Genomic DNA, 23766 nt, shown 5'->3' on the forward strand with positions numbered 1-23766 from the left:
GGCTAGGTGCCTTGTGACCCACCTGGTATTCAGGAGCACACAGCCTATGGCCTGGAAACAGGAAACTCTACAAACCTTACCTCATACGGGGAGGGGCATGATCTAAATCAGGGCACATCCTCAAATTCTTAATGTTCCTTGCGTGATCAAGTGGCACGGTGAGCCGGAAAGCACCCGATGATGAATGCGAGTGGTTAGCAAGACATCACAAAGATTCCTCTTCATTGGATGGGTGGGTGTTTTCACCTCTCAGATATTTGCCCAGGGACCTCTCTGAGCCCGGCCATTTCCTCTGAGCCCCTGCTTGGCTGGCCTGTTACCGTTCATCTTGGTAGCTGATGTGATATGAAGCCATTCCCAAAGTCAGAACAGCAGAGGAACCCAGAGGTCATGGGGTGTAAGCCTTAGTCCCCCTGAAAGCCCTGGGAGGTGAAGTGTGGCGCCCAAGACCACACAAGTAACGCTGTCTGGGCAGAACACGGGACTCCTGGTCCCGGTGCAACGTTCCTCAACCACCTGGAGAAACACGAGGAAGTGCCGCCTACGCAGGGAGTCATCAGGGGATGGGCAAAGTCAGTGTGCTCAATATTTATGGGCTCGAATTCTCCAGATGCATTTCCAGTTTGGAGTCAAATAGGTACTAAGTAAGTCTTTGCAGCCTGAGTGCGCTGCCAAGATATGAATTCACAAGATCCATCTCTGCAAGAATGAAAGGAACTGGGGATTTGTTGGAAAGGACTAGAAGGCCAGGATTTAGGCGTTTGCAAGCTGTCAACAGCTTACTTAGAAATTCAAGTCCAGGGGCCGGCCCCAAGGCTGAGTGGTTAAGTTCACGCGCTCCACTTGGTGGCCTGGGGTGTCACCATTTCGGATCCTGGGCGTGGACATGGCACCGCTCATCAAGCCATGCTGAGGCGGCGTCCCACATAGCACAACAAGGTGCACTCACAACTAGAACATACAACTATGTACTGGGAGGTTTTGGGGAGAAGAAAAAAAAAAGATTGGCAACAGTTGTTAGCTCAGGTGCCAATCTTTAAAAAAAAAAAAATTCAAGTCCAAACTGCAGTGTACAAATGTCGCTTTTGAACTATCCTATCCTGAAGGGTGTTCCTCCTCAAAAACAGAAAAATTTTGGGGGTGGCCTGGTGGTGTAGTGGTTAAGCTCATGTGCTCCACTTCAGCAGCCTGGGGTTCGCGGGTTCATATCCTGGGTGTAGACCTACACACCACTCATCAAGCCATCCTTTGGTGGCATCCCATATACAAAATAGAGGAATACTGGCACAGATGCGAGCTCAGGCGAATCTTCCTCAGGAAAAAAAAAAAACCATGAAATAAAACAAAAGTAATACCCATTTTTTAAAAAAAGCTGGAAAATTTTTGGATTCTGATGAAGCATTTAGACTATATCCTGCTGCCTCTCTCTCCAGAAAGTTCAAAACCAAAAGCAAGTACAAATGGGCCGTCCAGAGAGGAAGGTGTGTGGCCTTGGGTGGAAGAATGGTCAATGTCTTCTTTCATTAGGGGGGGCCTCTGCACCCACCCCTGCCCCAGCGGGCCCAGCAGGCAGCAGCGTCCTCCTCATGGCTTCTGGCCAGGCCTGCCTCTTGAGAAAAACATAGGGATTTCATTTTGTCACACTAAAGTCAAATGCCAGTGGCAACCATCAAGAGCTTCTCCAGGATTAAAACACCCTTTGTTTGAAAGGAGGGCATTTTATCTGGGAAGAGGAGCACGCAGGTCCCATGAGATGGGTAAAAATAGCCCAGGAAAGACTGACCCACCGAAGGAGGGCCCTGTGGGATGACACAGAGCTCTGCTGATGGGCGAAGCTGATCTTCCGCAGGGCAGGAAAGATCTCTCTCTCTGCAAGGACAACTGGGTATCTTTCCACTGTTTCCTGGGTGACCTGGGAGCAGATTGCCTGAGGCTGGAACCCTGGAAAGATCTAAGCACATGAGATCCCAGAGGCAGAGCCAGAGACTTGTCCACTTGTCCCAATGACCGCCTAATCCAAGCCACCGCCGCCTCTCCTCCAGTGAGGGCCTCGGAACCCGTCCCTTATTCCCACTCGCACTCCTGCAGCCAGAGCACGCTGCTCAAAATGTTCATCAGAGGAGATCTCTCGCTTGCAAAAATCCCTCCAAATGGCTTCTAGTCATCTTCAGATTCATGAAATCCACACTGCTTCCTGCAGCCTCCACGGCCTCCACCTAGCCCGCCACCTTCAACTGCCCCTCCCTTGCTCTCGCCCATCACCTTCTGGCGATACAGGTCTTCTCTCTGAATCTCCAGCAACTCGTCACAGCAAAGCATTTGCACTTGCTGTTCCTTCTGCCTTCGATGCTTTCCCCTGCTCTTCATGCGGCTGATTCTTCCTGTTCAGAGCTTGGCTCAAATGTTACCTCCCCCAAAACCACAGTGAGCACACTGCCTAAAACCCATTATTTTCTATCACATCATCTTATTTTCTTGAAATACGAAAAAAAAATTACTTCAAAATTGAGACATAATGTGTGGTGGTTTAAAAATATGCCCACGAATTCTTTGCTTCTACTTCCTTTAAGGAATGAAGCTTCATTCTCCTCCCCTCGAGTGTGGGCTGGACCTAGTGACTTGATTCTAATGATGGAATACGGTGGAAGAAATGGTGTGTGACTTCGGAGACTAGGTCATAAAGGGCGTCGTGGCCGCCTCCTCTGTTTGCTCTCTTCAGTCTCTTGTTTCCAGAGAAGCCGGGTGACAGGTCATGAGGACGTGCAAGCAGCCCCATGGAGAAGTCCACATGGCAAGGAATTGTGCCCTCCTGTCAGCAACCAGCACCACCTTCCAGGCAAATGTGAGGAGCCACCTTGCAAGCAGCCCTCCAGCCCCTGTCAGCCTTCAGATGGTGCAGCCCCGGCCACCGTCTTGACTGCAACCTCAGGAGAGACGCTGAGGCAGCAGCACCCAGCTCAGTCAGTTCCCGACCCCCAGGGACCACGCGAGACAATAACACTTATTGTTTTAAGCTGCTACGTTCTGCGGCAACTTGTTAGGCAGCAGTAGATAATACAACACACTTGCCTCGAGCTGCGCGCTCCTCTCAAGTGTACAGCTGAATGCATTTCCCTAAGTAGACACCTGTGTAGCCACCACCTAGATCAAGATGCAAACAGTTCTAGCACCTGCAGGCTCCCTTGGCCCCTTCTTGATCAGACTTCCTCCCCAAAGTAACCACTATTTTGATCTCTATTCCTATAGCTTAGTTTTGCCTATTCTTGAACTTTAGATAAATGTAACCACACAGTATATTCTATTATGTGCCTGGCTTTTATTCACCCCATAGCATGTCTGTGAGCTTCCCCATGGTGGTGCATGTAGCAGTAGTTCTTTTTCATTGCTGTGTAGTATTCCACAGTATGACCCATCACTCGGCTTTATTTTCTCCATAGCACTGTCACTCTCTGAGCTTACTGACCCATCACCCCTCTAGAAGATGAGGTTCTAGAAGGAGACTGCTCTTTATCTGTGTTGTTCCCTGCTGTTTCTTTAGCACCTAGGGCAGTGTTGATCACACAAGAAGTGGCTAACAAATATTTGTTCATTTAGTAATGAACTGGATTCTATCATCAGAATTTCTCCCACCTCGTAACCCCCTGAGGGGGGCATTCAGGCATTTCTAAGTTTTTAGGCAAAGGAGAAAGCTCAAATTGCTCACCCATCCCAGTCTCTGCACTAATTGTATTTGGCAACTTGTGGGCAGATCCTGATGTGATTTGACTGTTTCTCTTCCAGTGCTCGTGGGAATGCTGAAGCAGTGATAATCATAACATAATGCAGCCAGAGCTTCGCGCCATCCTCCCCGGCAGTACACAGGACCCACTGCGATGCGCTCATGGGACCAAAATGTTTTCCCCAGTGGACCTGCCACCAGCCCGCCTTTCACGACATGTCAACCAGCTTCCCCCAAAACAAGAGGCTGAAGAGAGCAAACGAGGAGGCCACGATGCCTTTAGTCTCTAAAGTCACACACCATCACTTCCACCTTCTCTTCTCGTCCTTCTCTTCCTGTTACTGCTTCCTAGACCAGCACTCGAGGAGCCATTACTTTAAAATGTGAAGAGAAATATGTGGGCTTAATTTAATAATACATTCTACTTAACCTAACATCCAAAACATTTTCACTTCAATGTGTAATATAAAAAAAATCATTAAGGAGATACTTTACATTTTTAAATACTAAGTCTTTGAAATCGACTGTTTATTTTACAATTTATTTTACAATTACAGCATCTCAGTCCAGCCAGACTTCAGGTGCTCAACAGCCACTGATGGCCGGGGCTACTGTATTGAACAGACCAGCTCCAGATAGCGTGTGTGTGTGTGCATACGTGTGTGTGGGTGTTTGTGTGTGTGTATGTGCATACATACATATAGCAGCTCAGCACTAAACAGATCACAAAGACAATCTGGGCTTTCCCAGTACTGATGATGACCAGACGATGATGCTAATTTAAAGGCGCCCTTACTATGTGTCGGGGACCATGCTAAATGTTTCACATGCATGAACTCAATTAATTCTCCCAACAACCTCATTAGGGAAGAGCTACTGATACACCCGTGTCACTGATGAGATAACTGAGGCTCAGAGAGGTCTCAGAGCTTCCCTAAGTTCATACAGCTCCTAAAGGCAGGGCTGGGATTTGAACCCGGGGAGTCTGGCTCCAGAGCCCACTCTCTCAGCTACTACACTGCCTGCCTCACAGTGACTTCGGGGACTGCTGGGCTGATGGCTCCACACCCACGGGGGAGTAAGCCGAGACTCGGAGAGTCGCAGGACGTCGTCCTGATGGCACAGATGGCCAGAAGCGATGCTGAGGCCTGAACTCAGGCTGTGGGGCTGGAAGGCCCAAACTCGCTCCTCTCCAGGCTGGGGGCTAGTCCTCTACTGGGTCTCCGGAAGGGGGCAGGCACAGGCTCCTGTGGGAAGGGCCCTCTGTGCCTGTAGAGCTTCATGGTCCCCAAGACCCCAAATCATGTTTTGAAGTCACATGAGGCAGTCCCTTTTGCATCACCAGAAGCAAGGTGCTGCAAGTGGCAGCAAGTGACAGGGCCCCGGGAAGCCCTGTGGGTGCCACCTCCCACTTGAAGCTTGCTCAGATGCAACACTCAGAATGTAGTACATGTTCTAGAATCCCAATTTTAATCTTTAATTCATTTGCTCATCCATCCACCCATCATTCATTCACAAATATTCGTTGACTGCCTCTTTGGTGCCTGGATCTCAGCCACCATGACCAACCCCAACCCCACTGGAGCCGACAGTCCAGTGCAGGAGGCACTGGTAAACCATTTCCAATTACAACATGTGTTAAGAGCAATGAGACAGACCAGTGGGGACAGAGGGTAAGAATTGAGTGGCCAGTCAGGAAAGACTTTTCTGAGGAGGGGGCATTTAAGCTGAGATGACTAGTTGACCAGGAGGAAAGGGGGGCATGGGGGAAAGGAGGGTATTCCAGATAACAGGAACCTCCTCTCGGGGGAGACCTGTGGGCCTTTGGCTTCCACTTGGGCCTCAGCTGCCTCATCTGCAAAACGTGAATAATAAGAGAATCCCCTGGAGGGTGGAGTGAGGTTTAACAGTAACAATAATAATACGTAAGAGGACCAAGGCCTACAACATTCCATTCTGCTCCAAGCCCTGTATTGCTCATTTCATTCTCTCCAGACCCTGAAAGGAAGCTTCTCCTATCACCTTCATTTTCAGGATGAAGAAACTGAGGCTCAGCGGGGGGAAGTAGTTTTCCTAAGGTCACACAGCAAGTAAATGGCAGAGCCAGATTTTGAAGACAGGCAAGCTGGCTTCAGAGCCCACGTTTACAACCACTATTAACAGCCGGGGCAGCCAGAAGGGGAGCAGGATGGATGTGGAGCCATGCTGGGGCGGGGGTAGGAGACAAGCGCTGTGGTGAAACCGGGGGCAGGCCCGGGCGGGTGGAAGGGCTAGCCTGCCGGTTCCTGGAGGGCGAGGCCTCATCGCCCCTGCCACCACCGTATCCCGTGTCTGGCACGCACTAGTACTTAAATGTGGGATTTCCCTCTTCAACTGGTATCTATTCATCCCATGTGACTAGACAGAGTAGACATTTAAACAATAGCCAGCCCACGGCTGCCCTGTGGTCAGAATCCATGACTCCTCACGACACCGAGACTGGAAACCCATGTGCCATCGCAAGCCCACTTCCTCTGGGATCTGGCCCTCCTGCCCCCCTGCTCCCCTCACTCCTTCCCTTCCAGGCACACTCACTTGCACTGTTCCTCAACTGCCAGGGCCCCCCTTGCCCCGTGGCCTTTGAACTCCACTCTCCTCCTACTTGCACACCTCTCTGACATTTCCTGGTTCCTGATCTTTGCTTGCCTTCCTTCAGGTCTCTGCAAAGGTCACCTGCTTCCCTATCCACGCTACAGACAGGGACCCCTGCACCTCCGCCAGCTCCGTCCCTTGCTTTTGCTTCTGTTTGTCTTTGTGGCACTTAAGATGTTGCCTAATCCATTTGCTGGTTCATTATCTACCTCCTCCCTTGTGATCGTAAAGTAACTCCCCCCACAGCCACCTCGAGCCTGGGCAGCCCATCCTGCATGGACGCTGTGTTCCCACCATGTCACCAGCCCCAGCCAGCGGCCCTGCACCCGGGAGCACATGGCCCAGCTAGTGAGGAGACTACCCGCTACATAATGCGCTGGGGGCCATGAATGGGCGGCACTAGGTCGGGGCTGATGACTCTTGGGACAACCTTGACTTTCCTTCCTAGGGGCTGAGAAAAACCACAGTCCGCGTCCGTCTGTCCATCCTCTGGTCTCTCTGTCTCACTCTCTCCTTACATCAATGGCTTAGATAAGAAGATTCTTCCAAACAGCTCAGCCTGTCGACAGTCTCATCCAAAAGATGCTCTTGGAACTTGTGCATTTTTCAGGATCTTGTGATTGACTGCCTTTGCTACAAATTCCTGGAAAGGAGCTCTTGTCTGGGGCCGCAGAAGTATTCCTTTTGCTTCATCTCATATGACTAGAGGTCTCTGCCCTTCCCCTGCTCGGGCTTTCTCTCCTCTGCCTGTTGCACCCCAGCCCAACCCCTCACCCCCATGAGGCCAGGAATGAGAGGTGAAAGTTTCCTGACTCCTGCCACAGAGGCTAGGATTGCCCCCAGGTGCTTGTGGCAGCCTTGTCCCCACCTTCACCATCACTGACTGAGCACCTACCACACGCTCTGTGTGTAAGCCCATGGAGGAATTACCTAGCCAGCCCTGGTGGCCTCGTGGTTAGGATTCGCTGCCATTGCCTGGGTTCATTTCCCAGTCAGGGAACCACACCACCTATCTGTCACCTGTCATACTGTGGCAGCTGCGTGTTGCTGCGATGTTGAAAGCTATGCCAGTGGTCTTTCAAATACCAGCAGGGTCACCCATAGTGGACAGGTCAGTGGAGCTTCCAGACTACAACAGACTAGGAAGAAGGACCTGGCCACCCACTTCTGAAAAATTGGCCTTGAAAACCCTATGAATAGCAGCGGAGCATTGTCTGATACAGTGCTGGAAGGCAGGAGGGTGGTGCAAAAAGACCAGGCAGGGTTCCACTCTGCTGTACACAGGGCTGCCAGAGGTCAGAATCCATTTGACTGCACTAACAACAATGGAATTACCTTAGTTAATGCCTTCTTGATTTGTATTCCTATTTTATGGATAGGCAAATGGAGGCTCAGAGAGGTTCAATAGCTTGACTAAGGTCACAGAAATTGTTTCCTCCTCTGGCCGACTCTACCAAGGGGCTCAGGACTGATTCTCAGATCCACAGGCAAACCGGAGGAGTGCTGTGGGGCTCAGTGTAAATCTGAGACGTGGGAGGAGGGCTGCTGGGAGTTGGACAGGGGATGAAGGGGGATCTAGCCCCCTGATCAGTGAGCATGTGGTGTTATGGAAATAGGATGCTTTCCTGGATGATCTCAAAGCATCTCTCACTCCATCTTTCTCAAAGGGCTGGAGCAGAGGGAATCACAAACTGTCACAACCTGGCAGCTCAACAAAAGGAGGACCAAGAAACAAGCAGAGGGACAAAGTCAGAGCCCAATCATCGGGAAAGCTCTGGGCCCTGCTGGGTGGCTGCATGATGCAGAGGAACCAGAATTCCACAGCATCCCCTGGAGAAGACACTGACTTGCCTCAAACATCACTCAGCCACTCTAGGCCTTTGGGGCCCCTGTCATCATGTGGCGGTAACTCCACTCTCTACTAACATCCTGGGGGGTTTTGTGAGGCTTAGGTGAAATTCTGTGGAGCACCACACTTGACGCACTGGTGAGGAAAGCATTAAAAAGCTTGGGCTTTGCTGTTAAATATCCTACCAGCTCATTATTAACATCACGATTGATTTGCCCAAGTTGCTTCTATCAATCTCCGGTGGTCTGCCTGGCTCTCCCTGTGGCCCACACCTCTAACACCAGCCCCGTCTATGCTTCTAATCCTCTCATGTCTGCACCGCCTCTCACGGCTTTGGAGTTGAGAGATTTGGGTCTGGAGTTTCGGCCCCAGCACTGGGTGACCCCTCAAGCCTCCAGCTCCTTATCTCGAGGCTTGAATTCCCAACCCCAGGCTCACAGAGTTGTGTGAGGCTCAAAAGAGCTGAGGCTGGAAACTCTGCAGGGTGCAGGTGTGTGACAAGTTATGCTATTCTGGGGTTCAGTTTTTCTGAATGTTCCTAGGTTCATCCCTGACCCTGTGATTTTAGGAGAAGAAAAAATACCATAAATGCTCTCAGGATGCCTCGCGCCTGGCGTTTACTGAGTAACTATGACCACTCCTGCTAAGATCCAACCAGCAAATGGAAAGACACACAGACATTCAAGCTTCTTGCACAACTCCCCTGTCCAGAGTCCTCTCTCCTCTGGGGCAGGATTGTGTGTGTGTGTGTTTAATTATACTGAGCAACTGTATTTGCTTTGCACAATGGTTTATACCCAAAGCCATGAAGGGTGTAATAAAAAGAAAAATCTATGCTTTTAAATAACCTCAACAGCTAACTTTACTTTCCCTATTTTCTTTTCTTTTTTTTTTCATGAAGAAGATTAGCCCTGAGCTAACATCTGCTGCCAATCCTCCTCTTTTTGCTGAGGAAGACTGGCCCTAAGCTAACATCCATGCCTATCTTCCTCTACTTTATATGTGGGACGCCTGCCACAGCATGGCTTGACAAGCGGTGCACAGGTCCGCAGCCGGGATCCGAACTGGCAAACCCTGGGGCGCTGAAGTGGAATGTGTGAACTTAACTGCTGTGCCACTGGGCTGGCCCCTACTTTCCCTATTTTCTGATGCAGGCCCGGGGGACAGCCTTCCCTCCCACTGCCACCAGAGGACTGTCAGCATACACACCCCCAGGCAGGACACATCCCTGCTGCCTCTAACAGGAGCTGCTTCTCTGCCTGAGGAAACGGTCCCACTCAGGATTGATCACACCATCCCTGAAGCCTCAATAGGGAGAGAGTAGGTGGATGTCTAGCCAGCAGAGACCCTCCAAGGACAAGATGTGACAGTGTCCTACCCTCTTTAGGGCTGTAGAAGACACAGTGTGAGAATAGGAGGGAGCAGAGGGGCATCACAGATTCCCTTTTGCACAGTTTGGGAAACTGAGGTCCACAGAAGGAAGGGATTTTCCCAAGGCCACTGAGGGAGGTGGTGTGAAGTCAGGGGGTAGAGCAGGGTGCTCTGTGCCACCTCCAGTCGGTTTAGCCTGGAGAATCCTGACGGCCTTTTAAAGTCCAACAGCGCTGGCCCACAGAAGGGGTTAGGGGTCAGCAAGCCATCACCGAAGGCCTGTGACCGACACTGGCTGGGCCCTCCCCCAAGGTCATGTAGAGGGGGTTCCCATACTGGGTAGAGAGGGTAGGAAGGTTCTCTGAGTCTTGGGCAATCAAACTAAGATTCAGGCAGGGAAGATGGGACTCAGGGTGCAGCAGAGACAGCAGGACAAGAGGCTGGCGGAACCGAAGCCTCTGGAGGTCTTCAAAGCATCTCAGTCCCCTTGTCCCCGCCCCAAGCCCCTGACTGAGAGTTCAGAAGGGCACTTACCAGGATGTCCAGGCAGGCGGCCTTCAGCAGGGTGATTTGGTCTGCGATGGTCAGGCCAGTGAAGCCCGGCAGACGCTTAGCAAACTCCACGATCTTAATAATGCACTTGGTGGCCAGTTCACTGAATTTGTCCCAGAGGCCCAGGTCCAGTCGGACTCGATGGTCAGCACTGGAATTCTAAGAGGGAGAGAACACCATCAGGGGCAGTTTCTGAGAAGGCGGGGAACTCAACACGTTTCCTGTTAATGCACTGACACTTCAGTGTGGATCAGTGAGCTTCCTGGTGGGGTGGCTGAGTTTTTAGCTTGAATTTGTCTTTGAAAAATGCTCAAAATTTTATCTGTGTACCACTGAAGGATCAAGTAACAGATGATAAACGAAGGAATGGTGGAAGGAAGAGTCACTGTTTCATAACTGATGAATTAATGGCTCTAGGCATTGTCCATCCGTGGTGGCTAAGATCTTAAAAAGAGGCAGCCTGTCATTTGAGTGTCCTGAGGGAAACCCACACCACCATCTATGAAACAGTCAAACCAGGATCAGAGCGAGCCTTTAGACCTAAGTACAAGAAATCCAAAAGACAGAGGAACACGGTAAACTATACCACGGGGGACCGACTGTCAACATCCAGAACGCGGGAGACCCCATAAAACCAATGAATTGGTTTCTTCCACAAATACATTGAAAGGGGAAAAAAAGAAATGGAAAGAGAAACCTACGGATTAAAAGTGACTCAACCCAGATGCCCATTAACCGATGAATGGACAAATTGTGCCATAACCAAGCAACGGATGCTGAAGGGCAGTAACAACAAAGGAAACACTGATCGATGACAATGCTGAACAAGGGGGAACCTCGGAAGCATCAGACAACGGGAAAGAAGGCAGACAGACACACAAGCCTACACACAGAACGATGCCATTTACATGACACTCTGGAAATGGCAAACGACGGTGACAGAGAACAGATCAGTGGTGTCCAGGGGCTGGGGTGGGGGAGGGTGGACCACACGGGTGCAGGAGGGGACTTTCTGGAATGATAAAAACATCCTGCATCTCGACTAGGGTGGTGGTTACAGGACCGTACACTTTTGTCAAACTCATCAAACTATACCTTTAAAGAAGATAAATTTTATATTATGTAAATTATACCCCAATAAACTTGACTCAGGAAAAAAAGATTTTTAGGAGACTTATTAACCAATTACAAGGTATAGACCTTATCTGAATTCTGATTCAAATAAATAAACTGAAGAAATTGTGACATATATGAGAAAACTGGAAATTTGAGATACTAAGGGATTTGAGATGTGAATTTTATTTCAGGAGTAATGATAGCATTGCTGTTATGCTTTTGTTTGCAGAAGTTTCTGTCATTGAGAACACATTAAAATATTTAGCGACAAAATGGGATGTTTGTAACTGACTTCCATATTTCCATATAATACGTGACGGGGAGACCGCGTGTGAGGGCCGATGGATGATGAAACACAACTGGCTGTGGAGTAATCACAGGCATTCACTACTCCATTCTCTCTGCGTTAGCAATTTTTCATAAACATAAAGAAAAGTGACAATGATAGTTAAAAGAAAAAACAAAATGCAACAACAAAGTTTAGACTCTCTGGAGGTCCTCAGTGTGGCGGTGGCCAGATGCCTGCCTCTCATGACGCCCCTTGTCCCACTGCCAGGCCCAGGCTTTGGCCAGAGAGGCAGGACCAGCTTCCATGGGCATGTCCTGGCAGGAAGCCAATGGGACCCGTTGTGGGCAGCATGAAGAGGGACTGATCCTGAGGTAACACCTGTTTCTCCTTGTGCTTTCCCAGGAAGGACCAGCCTCCAGTTCCTCAGCAGCTTCTACTCAGGACGCCAAGTCTTGATATTTTTATTTTTTTTGTGAGAAAGATTGGCCCTGAGCTAACATCTGTGCCAATCTTCCTCTGTTTTATATGGGATGCCGTCACAGCATGGCTTGACAATCAGTGCCAGGTTTGTGCCTGGGATCCGAACCTGCAGACCCTGGGCTGCCGAAGTGGAGCACACAAACTTAACCACTATGCCACTGGGCCGGTCCCAGGACCCTAAGTCTTTTGACAGCCACAAAATAACTTGAGGGGACCCTTCCTCTCCTCCCTATGAGAAGGTTACCTGATTTCAGTCCAAACCTGGGCCACCTACTGGCTGGGTTCCTCCATCCATTCAAATGAAGAGTCATTTACCTATTCATCTGCCTCCCTCCCTTCGTTCCAGGGATGTTTCCTCACCCACCTCCACGCAGCCAGAGCTGGGTTAACAGCTGAACACACCAGACCCCCCTCCACCCTTAGCAAGCTGCCAGCCTAGCGGGGAAATGGCTGCTGCATTAGGAGACTGCCCACAGCAGGCCTCACCCGCGCCTTCACTCCCCACGTCACTGAACCCCACAGCCACCCAATGAGGAAGGGGCTGTCGGCAGCTTCGCTGTAAGATGTGGAAAGTTCGTCTCAGAGAGGTGAGGTAACTTGCCAAGGAGGGGCTGGAAGTGGATCCCAGGTCCACGTGATCCCCAAACCTGGCCTTTTCCCTACTCAACTGACAGGTTTGACCTCCAGCAAGCGATGGCTTTTCTTCATGCCTCAGTCCCCCTGTCTGTAAAGAGTGATATATATCACCTGCCCTCACAAGCTGCCTGGAGGATTAGCTAGGATCCCAGAGGAAAGGAAGCAAATGGTGCCTGGTGTGTTCGGGGGGTCTGATCAGTGCTGGACCCCTTTTCTCATCACCCCCACTTGCCCACGGACTGCCAGAGGGTTCGACCCACAGCAGTGGCCGTCCTCCCATGCAGAGGTGACCTGGCCAGCACAGTCCCCATACTGGGCCCCACTCCACTGCCCATGACAAGCCTCACCCATCTTTCCTCATGTAAGCAGTAAAGAAGATGCTCACAGCACAGACAGGAAATAGAACACCACTAAGAACTTGCCAGAAATTACTGAAGGTCTCAACCTTTGCTAGGCTCACACTCCAACATACCCAAGAAAGTGTTTTTGGATTTTTTTTCTTTTCTTTCTGTAATCTCTAGAGCAGGATCTCCAGTGTGAAAGGAGTTAAATGGCCACCTTGTGTCTCTGCCTTCCTGCCATCCCCCTCTCCCCTCTGGAGTCATCTGGGGGATGGCTCCTCTCTCCCTCTCGGCTCTTGGGGTTTGAGTGGGGCTCCCTAACTCCCTCAAGAGCAGGGAGGGCACCCGACTCTGGTCTAGTTAATCAGAGCGCTCCCTTCTCCTGGCCACAGTGATTGGTTCGGAGAAGAGCAGGTCACCCAGAGCAGGCCAAGGAGGCTCAGTTCTGAGACTTTGGTTGGAACAATTGGGGAAGCAGAGCTCTCTGTCAGTGAGGGTTGCCAGGAGCATTCAGGGGCCACCAGGAGAAGAAGGCCTCCCTAAAATTGAAGCCAATGCAGAGGAAAGCTGAGATGAACAACGGAAAGAGAGAGGAAGACAGGTCCTGTCCTGAACATACTGAGCTGCTGGATCCAGCCATGCCTGATCCACAAGGATTTTTTTAAAATCTAAGTTGATCTCAGTTTGGTTTCTATCACCTGCAACAGGAAGAATTCTGACTATTGTCCAGTTGTAGCTTAAGATGGTTTAGGTCTGAGAGGTTCACACTCTCCCCTCAAAGAACTGTCAAGACTTAAAGGAAAGGTCCTACCTCTGCTGCCACCCTCCTGGTCTGAGCCACCATCACCTCCTGCCTGGATTACTGCAACAGCCTCCAGACCGTCTCCCTCATTCCATCCTGGCCTCCTAGCAGTACCTTCTTAGCAAAGGAAAGAGGGATCCTTTTTTTTTTTTTATTTCCCCAACTGCCCCGATACACAGTTGTATATCTTAGTTGCAGGTCCTTCTAGTTGTGGGATGTGGGACACCACCTCAACGTGGCCCGACGAGCGGTGCCATGTCCGCACCCAGGATCCAAACCCTGGGCTGCCGCAGCGGAGCGCACGAACTTAACCACTTGGCCACGGAGCCGGCCCCAAGAGGGATCCTTTTAAAATGCAAGTCAGAGCAAGTCACTGCACCACTCAAAATTTCCAATGCTTTCTCATCTCACTCAGACTAAAGGCCAAAGTCCTTTCGATGGTCTGCAAGGCCTTCCCCGGCCCAGCCCCTGCCCTCTGACCTCGTCTCCTCCCATTCTCCCCTTAGCTCACTCCATCCCAGCTGCACGAGTCTATCTGAACAAGTGGAGCATCCTCTTGCCTCTGGGTCTTTGCCCTGGCTGTTCCCTCCACCCGGACTGCTCTTCCTCCAGAGAGCTACAGGATGCACTCCCTCATTCCTTCGAGAACTGATCAAATGTCACTTTATTTTGAGCCCTCCCTGACTGTTCTATTGAAAATCATGGTCCCCTCCCACCCTGCAGTCCAGCTGCTCCCATCCGGCTCTGTTTACAGCACTGACCTCCCTTAAGACCCTCAATCATATCCTCATTTATACAGGGGCTCCTTGTTGGCTTTGTTGTGGCCGTGTTGTCAGCATCCAGAACAGGGCCTGCCACCTAGCAGGGGCTCAGTAAACACTGGCTGAATGAATCAATGAGCGAATGAAGGTCCTGCAAGTCCTTGCTTGTTGAAAATGTCTCGCGACGACTAACATTTTGAGGATGAGTCTCCTGGGCCGTGGCCAAGGCCTGCTCGTGAGGCCTCTGCTGCTTCTGGGGGCAGATCTGAACCATCCAGGTTCCCCAGGCCGCTGACAAATGGAAACAGTTCAGTACCAGGTACCACATGTCCCAAACCCAAACCTGTAGTTCCTGGCCTCAGTGAAAACCAGTCCACGGGGTCAATGATATTAAGGAGCTTTTGTTTTGAATGTTGGGGAGGAAAACCTGAGAGGAATTTTAGAAGCCCTAAAAAAGGTGGTGGCCAACATTGCCTTCTACAACATTCCTTGCGGAAAGCAGGCATGCCTTCTCCAGATTTATTTTATTCCTTCCTCAAGGACCTTGGTGGAATGCTGTACACTCGGGGGGACAAGATCAAGACATGCGGCCGTTTGGGCTGTAATTAAATTTAATGGGCAGTTTATCCAGTTCGGAGGAAGATGACACGGAAGAGGGACAGCGAGGCGAGCATGTGGCGGGAAGTCATTTTACAATAGAGTATCCATCTGGAAAAAAGGCACTGCCCCGACCCAGCGAGTGTGAACGAAATCTTCATCAGCATCTCAGAGGTTACTTCATCATGCACGGGCTGAGGGAGAGAAGCCTGTCGTACCTTCTATTAAAAATAATGCACAGCTGTCTTAACGGCATGTAAATCTCACTCACTATTATGCAAACTGAAGGGAAGAGGCAGTTAATAAAACACAAAATAACCGGGTGTTTTATTATACTGGTGGCCAGACTCAGAGGCAGGAGGTTTAAAATGGCTTATATATTATCTTCCAGCTGTGGCAAATGGAGAGCTCGGCCTGTTTGGGTTGGTAATGAGGGAGGTTACGGGGGCTCAGGGGGAAGGGTGGGTTTTCAGCAGCCTTTCTGAAGCCAGGGGGAGGGAGGCAGCGGGCAGAGGGAGAACAAGGGGTGGAGGGGAGAGGTCCTTGCCGGCAGCTAGTGGGGAGCACAGGCAAAGCAGAAGGTGAGGGGCAGGCCTTTCTCAAACTCACACACCTCCCTCCTTCCTCCTGGCCTCCTCCCTCTATGGCCTCCTCCCAACGTGTGCTCCTCCCTCCATGGCCTCCTCCCTCCATGACCTCCTTCCCCAGCAGCCTCCTCTCGGGTGGAAGCCCCTCTCCAGGCGGGAGCCTCAACCTGCCTTCCCAGAATGCTGTGCAGCAGCGGTCCAGATGGAGGGAGACCCGCCTGTGTGGCCCCCAGGCCCATCTTTAGCAGCAAAAAAGCCCAACTCTTCTATGAAATCCAATTAAATGGCCATTTTGGCCACGCAAAGGGATCCCTTTCTTTTGCCTACTTTGCTCTCCGCTGCCACATGCTGCTTTTCTGACTGGCATTACTACAAATGGAGACAGAATCCCAGTATCTTTAAAATCCCATTTGTGGCGGCTCCTGGGTGCTACAATGGTTTAATCAGGGGGTTTGTTGTTCCTTTTCAGCTAAGAAGGAAATGCGAAATTTCTTAAAAGAAATAAAGAGGGGCTGGCCCCGTGGCCGAGTGGTTAAGTTCGAGTGCTCCGCTGCAGGCGGCCCAGTGTTTCATTGGTTCGAATCCTGGGCGCAGACGTGGCACTGCTCATCAAACCACGCTGAGGCAGCGTCCCACATGCCACAACTAGAAGGACCCACAATGAAGAATCTATAACTATGTACTGGGGGGCTTTGGGGGGAAAAGGAAAAAAAAATCTTTAAAAAAAAAAAAAAGAAATAAAGAGTTAAGTTTCCCTGGGAATGTTGGCCACATCCGCTGAGGCGGCCTACTTCTTCCCTAGACCTGAAGACTTTGCCCTTCCACCATCCTGAGAGCCTGGTGCGCTTCCAAGTTCTGCTTGCAGAGTGTCCCCGTCATCCACAGTCCATTTCTCTGTTGTGTATGTTTCTTACGTAACAGTCCCTCATGTGGGGCTACCCCGCCGGGCACTGTTCTAAGAGTGTTACAGTAAACTCCCTTTAATTCTCACAACACCCTCAAGAGGTAAGTACTATTATGGTTCCATTTGGCTGAGGTAGAGTCTGAGGCCCAGAGAAGTCAAGTAACTTGTGCAAGATGCCCCAGCTGTTAGGTGGAGGGTACAGGACTCACGCCAGGCATTCAGGCTGCAGCACCCTGTTCCCCATCATTAGCCCATGGCACCCCTCCCACGCTTGGGTCATCATTCTACTTCCTGGTCTGAATTTTGTCTCCTAAAGCCTGTTCTTGCATTTGTGATCTGCCTTCTGGTTGGAAACTCTGGGTGCTTCCATGAGGTGGCTAAAAGATCCCCAGTACTACTCTGAAGAGAATGTTATGTGCCAGGCCAACATCTCTTCGTAGTCAGCAAACACATATCTAGGCACTAGGGCAACATGGCCTTAGGAACGTCCCAGCCGGCGTATGTCGTCCAGTGGCAGGATGACGCATAGAGGCCCTTTAGCACACATGCAGCATTCTCCTCAGAAGTGGAAGCTTCCAACAGGTAGGGAGAAGGCAGCCTGGCAGCCACCCTGAACTACGGGTGGAAAGATAGGCACTGTCTTCATGGCTTGGCACAGCCCATGGGGAGAAAGGGCTCTAAGCAGTGGGCAATGCCAAGGGGGCAGGAGAGAAGGTCTCTACCACTCTACGTGTTTCCTGAAAGTCTAGCTAGAAGCAAGGGGAATGCTGTGGGAGTCCCCTGAAGGCAATGGTTTAGGGGTGCTCCTGACCCCTGCTGGGCTGGGACACCAGCCTGGAGGGGCGCCCTCCTCCCTGGTGGTCTCAGAGATCCAGGGAACTTGGTGGAATGCAGGGGTAGGATGGAGGGTAGAGATCAGTGTTTCAGAGGATGTCCAAGAGAGGCTAGATCATAGGGCAGTCTCAGCTGCCGTGAGGGGCCATTGATGGCTTCTGGAACGCAGGGGCATGTCTAAGAAAGAACATAAGCTGTGCCTTCTGGCCAAGCCCAAAGCAGCCAGGGGCCACCCCTCAGAACTGCTTCTCCTGACCGGAAGCCCCCTTGGCTCCCTGTGGCTACTGTTCACACACCTCATTCCAGCATAAGAAGGCCCTGACAGCCAGCCCTCACCTGTCCCCTCACACTTTGCACTCCCCTCCCATCCAGTCCTCTCTACAAAACTCCCGGCCACGCTCACGCTAGTCCCTTGGCTGGGAATGTCTTTTTGTTTTTCTACCACCCAGTAAGATCCTGGGTACTTACTTAGCACAGTGCCTAGAGAAGATTTTTCTTTGAAAGATGAGAACTTAGGATGTGTGTGCCAGAGGTTTCTAAAAGCTCACAAAACACGTGACAACATTTGCTTTTCAGCAGGACTTTACCAAAGAGCCTGTGAGCTTGGGAGGGTAAATGTCTGTGCCTCCGATTCTGGACTCAGTAGGTGCCATGGACTAAATTGTGTCCCAAAAAAGATATACTGGAGTCCTAACCCCTAGTACCTCAGAACGTGACCTTTTTTTGGAAATAGGGTCTTTACAGAGATAATCGACTTAAAATGAGGTCGTTATGGTGAGCCCTAATTCAATGTGACTGGTGCCCTTATAAAAAGGGGAAATTCGGACAGAGACATGCACTGAGGGAAGATGGTATGAAGACACAATGGAAGAAGACGGCCACATGAAGACAGGATTGGAGTAATGCACGTACAAGCCAAGGACGCCAAAAGCTGCCTTCCACCCTCAGAAGCTGTGAGAAGCAAGGAAGATTCGCCGCTAGAGCCATCAGAGGGAGCCTGGCTCTGCCGACACCCTCACTTTGGACTTCTAGCCTCCAGAACGGAGACAACACGGTTCTGTCATCTTATGCCACCAAGTTTGTGGTACTTTGTTACGGCGGCCCTAGGAAACTCATACTGTAGATATGCAGTGACTGCTGGAAAATGAAAGAAGGGTCTAGGTGGTACAACAGAGCAGGTGTGGCTACTGGCAAGAAACAGGCTCAGAGAAGTTAAGGGCTGGTTCAAGGTCAGACAACTGTGAGGTGGCAGAGTGGGGCTTAGAACTCAGGCCTCTGGACTCCCTGATCTTCCACGCCCGCAGGTGCCTCTCTCCTGGGAGGCTGACCTCCCGAGTTTCAGGTTCTGATTTGCTGGCTGATCACAGTGTTAGCTTTCTAAAACAAAAGCCAAGTCCACAAATGGCTGCAACTGTCTACAACATCCTTCTTTTTCTAAAGCACCGGTCTCCTGGAAAGTCTTTTGGTGGTTTAATGATCCTGTTGGTGGTCATTTTTCTGAGTAGATTAAGGGCCCCTTAAATCTCCATAGCTCAACTTCATGAGCCCCTCGGAGGGCAGCTTATGTCCCATCAAGCTCTGCAAGGTGATGAAAAGCCGCACGTGGCAGAGCAGCGGGATGTGGGAGCAGACGTGGTGCAGAGCAGACAGCCTAGGCCGGGGCTGTGTCGCCTGGAACCTGCCTCACCTTCCCACCCACCACATTCCTTTTCCAGAACCCAGGCATGCGGCTCTGAAAAATGACAAGGCACTCCTAACAGGATCAAGAGGAGGAGACTTGCCCATTTTGCACATTTCTGTGCTGGAAAGTGTACAAGGTGCTCTGATATATTTTTCTCATTTAACCTTCTTCCCAGCAACCCCATGAGGTAGGTACTATTCAAATCCCAGGATACTGATGAGGGAGCTGAGGCTCAAAGGATAATTCTAAGGTCACACTTCTAAGTAACAAAGGCAAGATTTGAACCTGGGTCTATGAGGCCCTAAAGCCCAAATGACATAGCCTAGGGTTCGACCTAAGGAAGCAGAGGAAGGATCCTGAGGTCTGGGATGTTTCCTCTGGTTCACTCCTTCAACCTATTTGGGAGAGCTCATCTATACATAGCCACTCTCCTGCCTTCCACCCTTCCACATGGACCCACTTGTTTCTTGTGGGGGGTCACTGGAGGGGGGTCATGGGGAGACTAGCTCTGAAGCTCGTAGGTGAGTGTCCTGCCTGGACTTGGGCATGGAGGTGGGTGGGCCATATGTTTCTGCCTCCCTGACCCATTCCTGCTGCCTCCTGGGTCCTGTCCATTTGTTCCAAATGTACCCTAATTAGGGATGAAAAAGAAACCAGTCTTTCAAAGATCTGTAGGTGGGTGGCTAGCTGCCTTTTTAATTCCTCTCTGCCCACTTATTCCAAAGGCATCTGCCACGGATGCGAGGCTGGTGAAGATGGCAGGAAGTTTCCTTGCAGTGGGAGCAACTGCCTATCTAAAAAAAGCTCTGCATCAAAACGCTCAGCTCGGAATCAAGCGCTTGCAGAGAATGTGTTATGGCTGCTGTTACTTATTTATACCCCACCTACTTCCGGAAAGGACTGGAAGTTGCTTACAACAAAAACAGAGCTAGATTTGTGTACAGAGAGTAGAAATAAAGAGAAGAGCCAGATGAGAGACTCTTAGAGCAGCCTGGACCCCGCGAATGGGCAGTGTGCTCTGGAAGGACGCCTGGCTGCCCCGGAGTTGAGGACCACCCTCTGGAGATGGACCTGTATTTCTATTCTCCCTGCTGGATCAAAAGAGGTGCAGAAAGTCCTCTCAAAGTGCTTAGGACGACAGGCCCCAGTTAGGGACTGATGGTGTCTCGTCCCCAAACAGAGGTGAAGGGAAGGGGCCCCGGAGGCCCTCAGGGAAGCCCCGTTTGGTCCAGAAGCAGACCCTGACACTAGGATTTGAGAGCAAGCAGCTGACTTGGGAAGAGATCCCAGGAAGCACGGGAGGAGGAGTGGAGAAAGGGGTCTGGGAAGGGGAGGCTGCCAGTGAAGGTCATCCCGTGGGCACCTGGGGTTCCATCTTGTTGGGGAACTCTGGGAGGTGGTTAGAGACCGCCTAAGAGGTATCCTGCCCCTGGGGCATCACCTATCAGGTTCCACCTGTCACTGGGTGGGGGCTGCTCCCAGGAGTGTCAATGCCCCAGGTGTGAGCTAAGCAGCTCTGGCAGCCACAGAAAGCCTTTGGGCATGGTCACCGGAGCTTGAAGTCTGAGCCATGGGGACAAGGACAGGGTCCTGACAGCCCCCCTTGAATCTTGAAGAGGGCTGGGCAGGCAGCCTCACTGGCCTGGAAGCAGGTGGATTCTGACCTATGGCATAATGAGAATCCAAAAGGAGAGGCCATCGGATTTCAGAGGGAGCCCGTGGTGAGGCTGACCAGAACCCCTGGCTGGCTTTTGGGGTGGGAAGGAGCTGTGCTGACTGACAGAGGGAGGACTGTCCTGAAGGAGCATTTTGGTTCCCGGCCCTGTAGGAAGCCAGGCCACACCAGGGTGTGTGTTCTAGGAGGGGGCAAATGGTATACTTTGTGTTTGCTCACCCTCTTCCAGACTACAGTGGGTGCCATTCCACCTGGCTGCCATGTAAGTCAGCGTCTGGGCGACTGATTAGGCCACACTAAGATACCCCCAGCTGGGGAAGAGGGGGGGGGACCCCTGATGGAGTAGCAAATGATCCCCGGGAGTGTCATATAATGTCTCTCACCTCACGACCCGGCTCAAAAGTTTCCACTTCCAGGAAGCCCTTCCTACTCTGATTGTTCTCTTTTATTCTGTCTTTTTTGGAGCTAAAGGTTTGATTTATTCCTGGATAATAGCCACCTCCTCCTAACGAGATGCCCGATGGCTCCTGCTGCCATTCTACCTTGTCAACCACCCTCTGGATGCATCCTGAGCATGATTTCGTGGTTCAAAGGGCTGCCCCGGAGTCAGAATGTCCAGTCACGGTCCAGTCCCACTTGCTGGCTATGAGACACGGGGAAAGGTATTTAGCACCTCTACACCTCAATTTACTCATAGGAAATATCGGGACAATAATATTCAGCCTCAGTTTACTCATCTGTAACATGGGAGCATCAATTCCCACCACCTAGAGTCCTTGCAAGGAGTGAAAGAACTAATATATTTCGAGTACTTAGCGTGGTCCCCGGTACCTGGTAAATGCTCCATGAATATTAGCTAAAATAATAATGATAACAATAATAAAGACTTCTGATCACAAACTGTTGCGTTCTCTCCATCATTTGCAGACTGAAATGCAAACTCCTCAGTGGGCATTCTCGACTCTGCAAGGCTTTTAAATTCTTACCTCCCACCCGCTCTCAACGCCCCCATTCCAGAGCACCTGTTCCCTCTCCTCTGCTCCTTCTGTCCTTTCCCATGGCCCCTCCTGAGTCCATTTCCTTGTTTCTGGGGTCAGGATGCACTCACCTGGATACTTAACCCGATACAGTGCCTAGAATATCGTTGGCAATCAATCAATATTTCTAAAAGGAATAAATGATACGCTCCTAGGTTATTAATCATTTTACTTCTCTGCAGTACCAAGAAGTTAAATAACTCGTGCAGAGTCACATGGTTGATCGGTGGCCGAGCAGGATTTAAGCCACATTCATGTAGTTCTAGTGCCCTTGCTCTTGATATGTGGTGTTACTAACCACTGCCTCATGGTTGGTGGGCCTGCTTCACCTTCCAGGTGAAAATGAAGGCTGCCTATGGTGTCCAGCCTGTCCTGCACTGTGTCTGCTCTGGGCTAAGATGGTGCTCCCCAAGCTCAGTGGGTGCTCGCCTGCTAGTTAAGCATCTCCTTTGGCCTGGCAGGCTAGGTCAACAGCTACACAGGTTGGCAGGTGGGGCATGTCAGCATCCCTCCTTCTCCCTGACACCAAGGGCCTGGGTGGGCCCCGGATGGTCGTCCTGGGTCTGGCGACTCAAAGTACAGTTCATGGTCTTTCCTATTCAGAGTGTGTCCTGCAGCCCAGCAGCATCAGCAGCATCTGGGGGCTTGTTGAAATGCCCTGCCCCAGCCCTGCCGAATCAGAACCTGCATTTTAAAAAGATTGCCAGGTGCTTTGTAAGCACATTGAGGTTTGGGAAGCAGTGCTCCAGGTTCTCCCTCTGCTTCCTGAGTCAAGGTCTTTGGTTTCGCCCAGGGACCTGCCTGTCCAACTCCAGTGCCAGCCTTCAGAAGCTGGTGCCACCAACCTGTGCAGCCTCAGCAGCCCAGCTGCCTCATGCTCACCTCAGAAGCCACCCTGGCATGTTCCAGTATCAATTTCCACAGCAAACCCTGTGGGCCTACTCCTGGTCACCATTCCTGTTTTACAGATAAAATTGTGACAGCAACACCCAAATGCGTGACTGCGTGCTCCCGAAGAAGTGCTCACCAGCGCTTCATCTCCCTATTCATTTTTCTTTCTGGCATCACCATTTCATCTTTTTATCCTCATGACTTTTCCTACTATTCTGCTTTCTAGCACACCAGTCACCAACCCAGCAAATGCTGCAATATTTGGATTTTTTAAAATGTACATTTACTAGCATCTTAGGCAAGCAACATAAGCCACTGAAAGAGGCCAGAACAACATTCTAGTTATATTCATTTACTCTTCAACAAATATTTATTGAATACCTTATTCTGTGCCACGCACTGGGAATATATATCAGTAAACATAATACATGCAAAAACCACTTTAAAAAATTAAAATACCTCACGACGTCTCTACTGTCACATCCCAGACCAGCCCCCATATGCTTCCTAGTTTTTGATTCCACTTTCTCTCCCTCCCCTCCTCTCTTTTTTTAGGAAGATTCGCCCTGGGCTAACATCTGCTGCCAATCCTCTTCTTTTTGTTGAGGAAGCCTGGCCCTGAGCTAACATCCGTGCCCATCTTCCTCTACTTTATATGTGGGACGCCTACCACAGCATGGCTTTTGCCAAGTGGTGCCATGTCTGTACCCGGGATCTGAACTGGCGAACCCCAGGCCACCGAAGCCGAACGTGCGCACTTAACCACTGTGCCACCAGGCCGGCCCCATTTATTTCTAACCTCAGTGAAAGCGACGGAGCCGAGGGGGACCACCCACCGACCTAGAGAAGGCTCCCGCCTGCCCTGTGCTTTTCGGGGCCCTGGCTTAGGGGTTTTACACAAACCCTCTCTGAAGCCAGGGGAGGGCCTCCATAATCTTGGTTGGATCTTACAGGTGGATGGGTGTGTTTAAAAGATTGACCCCAGGCCCCTCTGGGTTACCTCTGGGTTCCCCC

General features: G+C 50.8%; 1 protein-coding gene across 6 annotated transcripts in view; it reads right to left on the bottom strand.

Annotated features, from left to right (window-relative positions):
- Positions 1-23766, bottom strand: part of RARB (retinoic acid receptor beta) — a 694304-nt gene that overhangs the window by 6696 nt on the left and 663842 nt on the right. For all 6 annotated transcript variants that reach the window (XM_070492836.1, XM_070492837.1, XM_014829837.3 and 3 more), the window contains one exon: positions 10104-10280. In XM_070492836.1, the coding sequence (XP_070348937.1) occupies positions 10104-10280 (177 nt within the window). The remainder of the gene's footprint in view (positions 1-10103; positions 10281-23766) is intronic.

This window comes from Equus asinus, chromosome 21, assembly GCF_041296235.1.
Source record: "Equus asinus isolate D_3611 breed Donkey chromosome 21, EquAss-T2T_v2, whole genome shotgun sequence".
Lineage (NCBI taxonomy): Eukaryota > Metazoa > Chordata > Mammalia > Perissodactyla > Equidae > Equus > Equus asinus.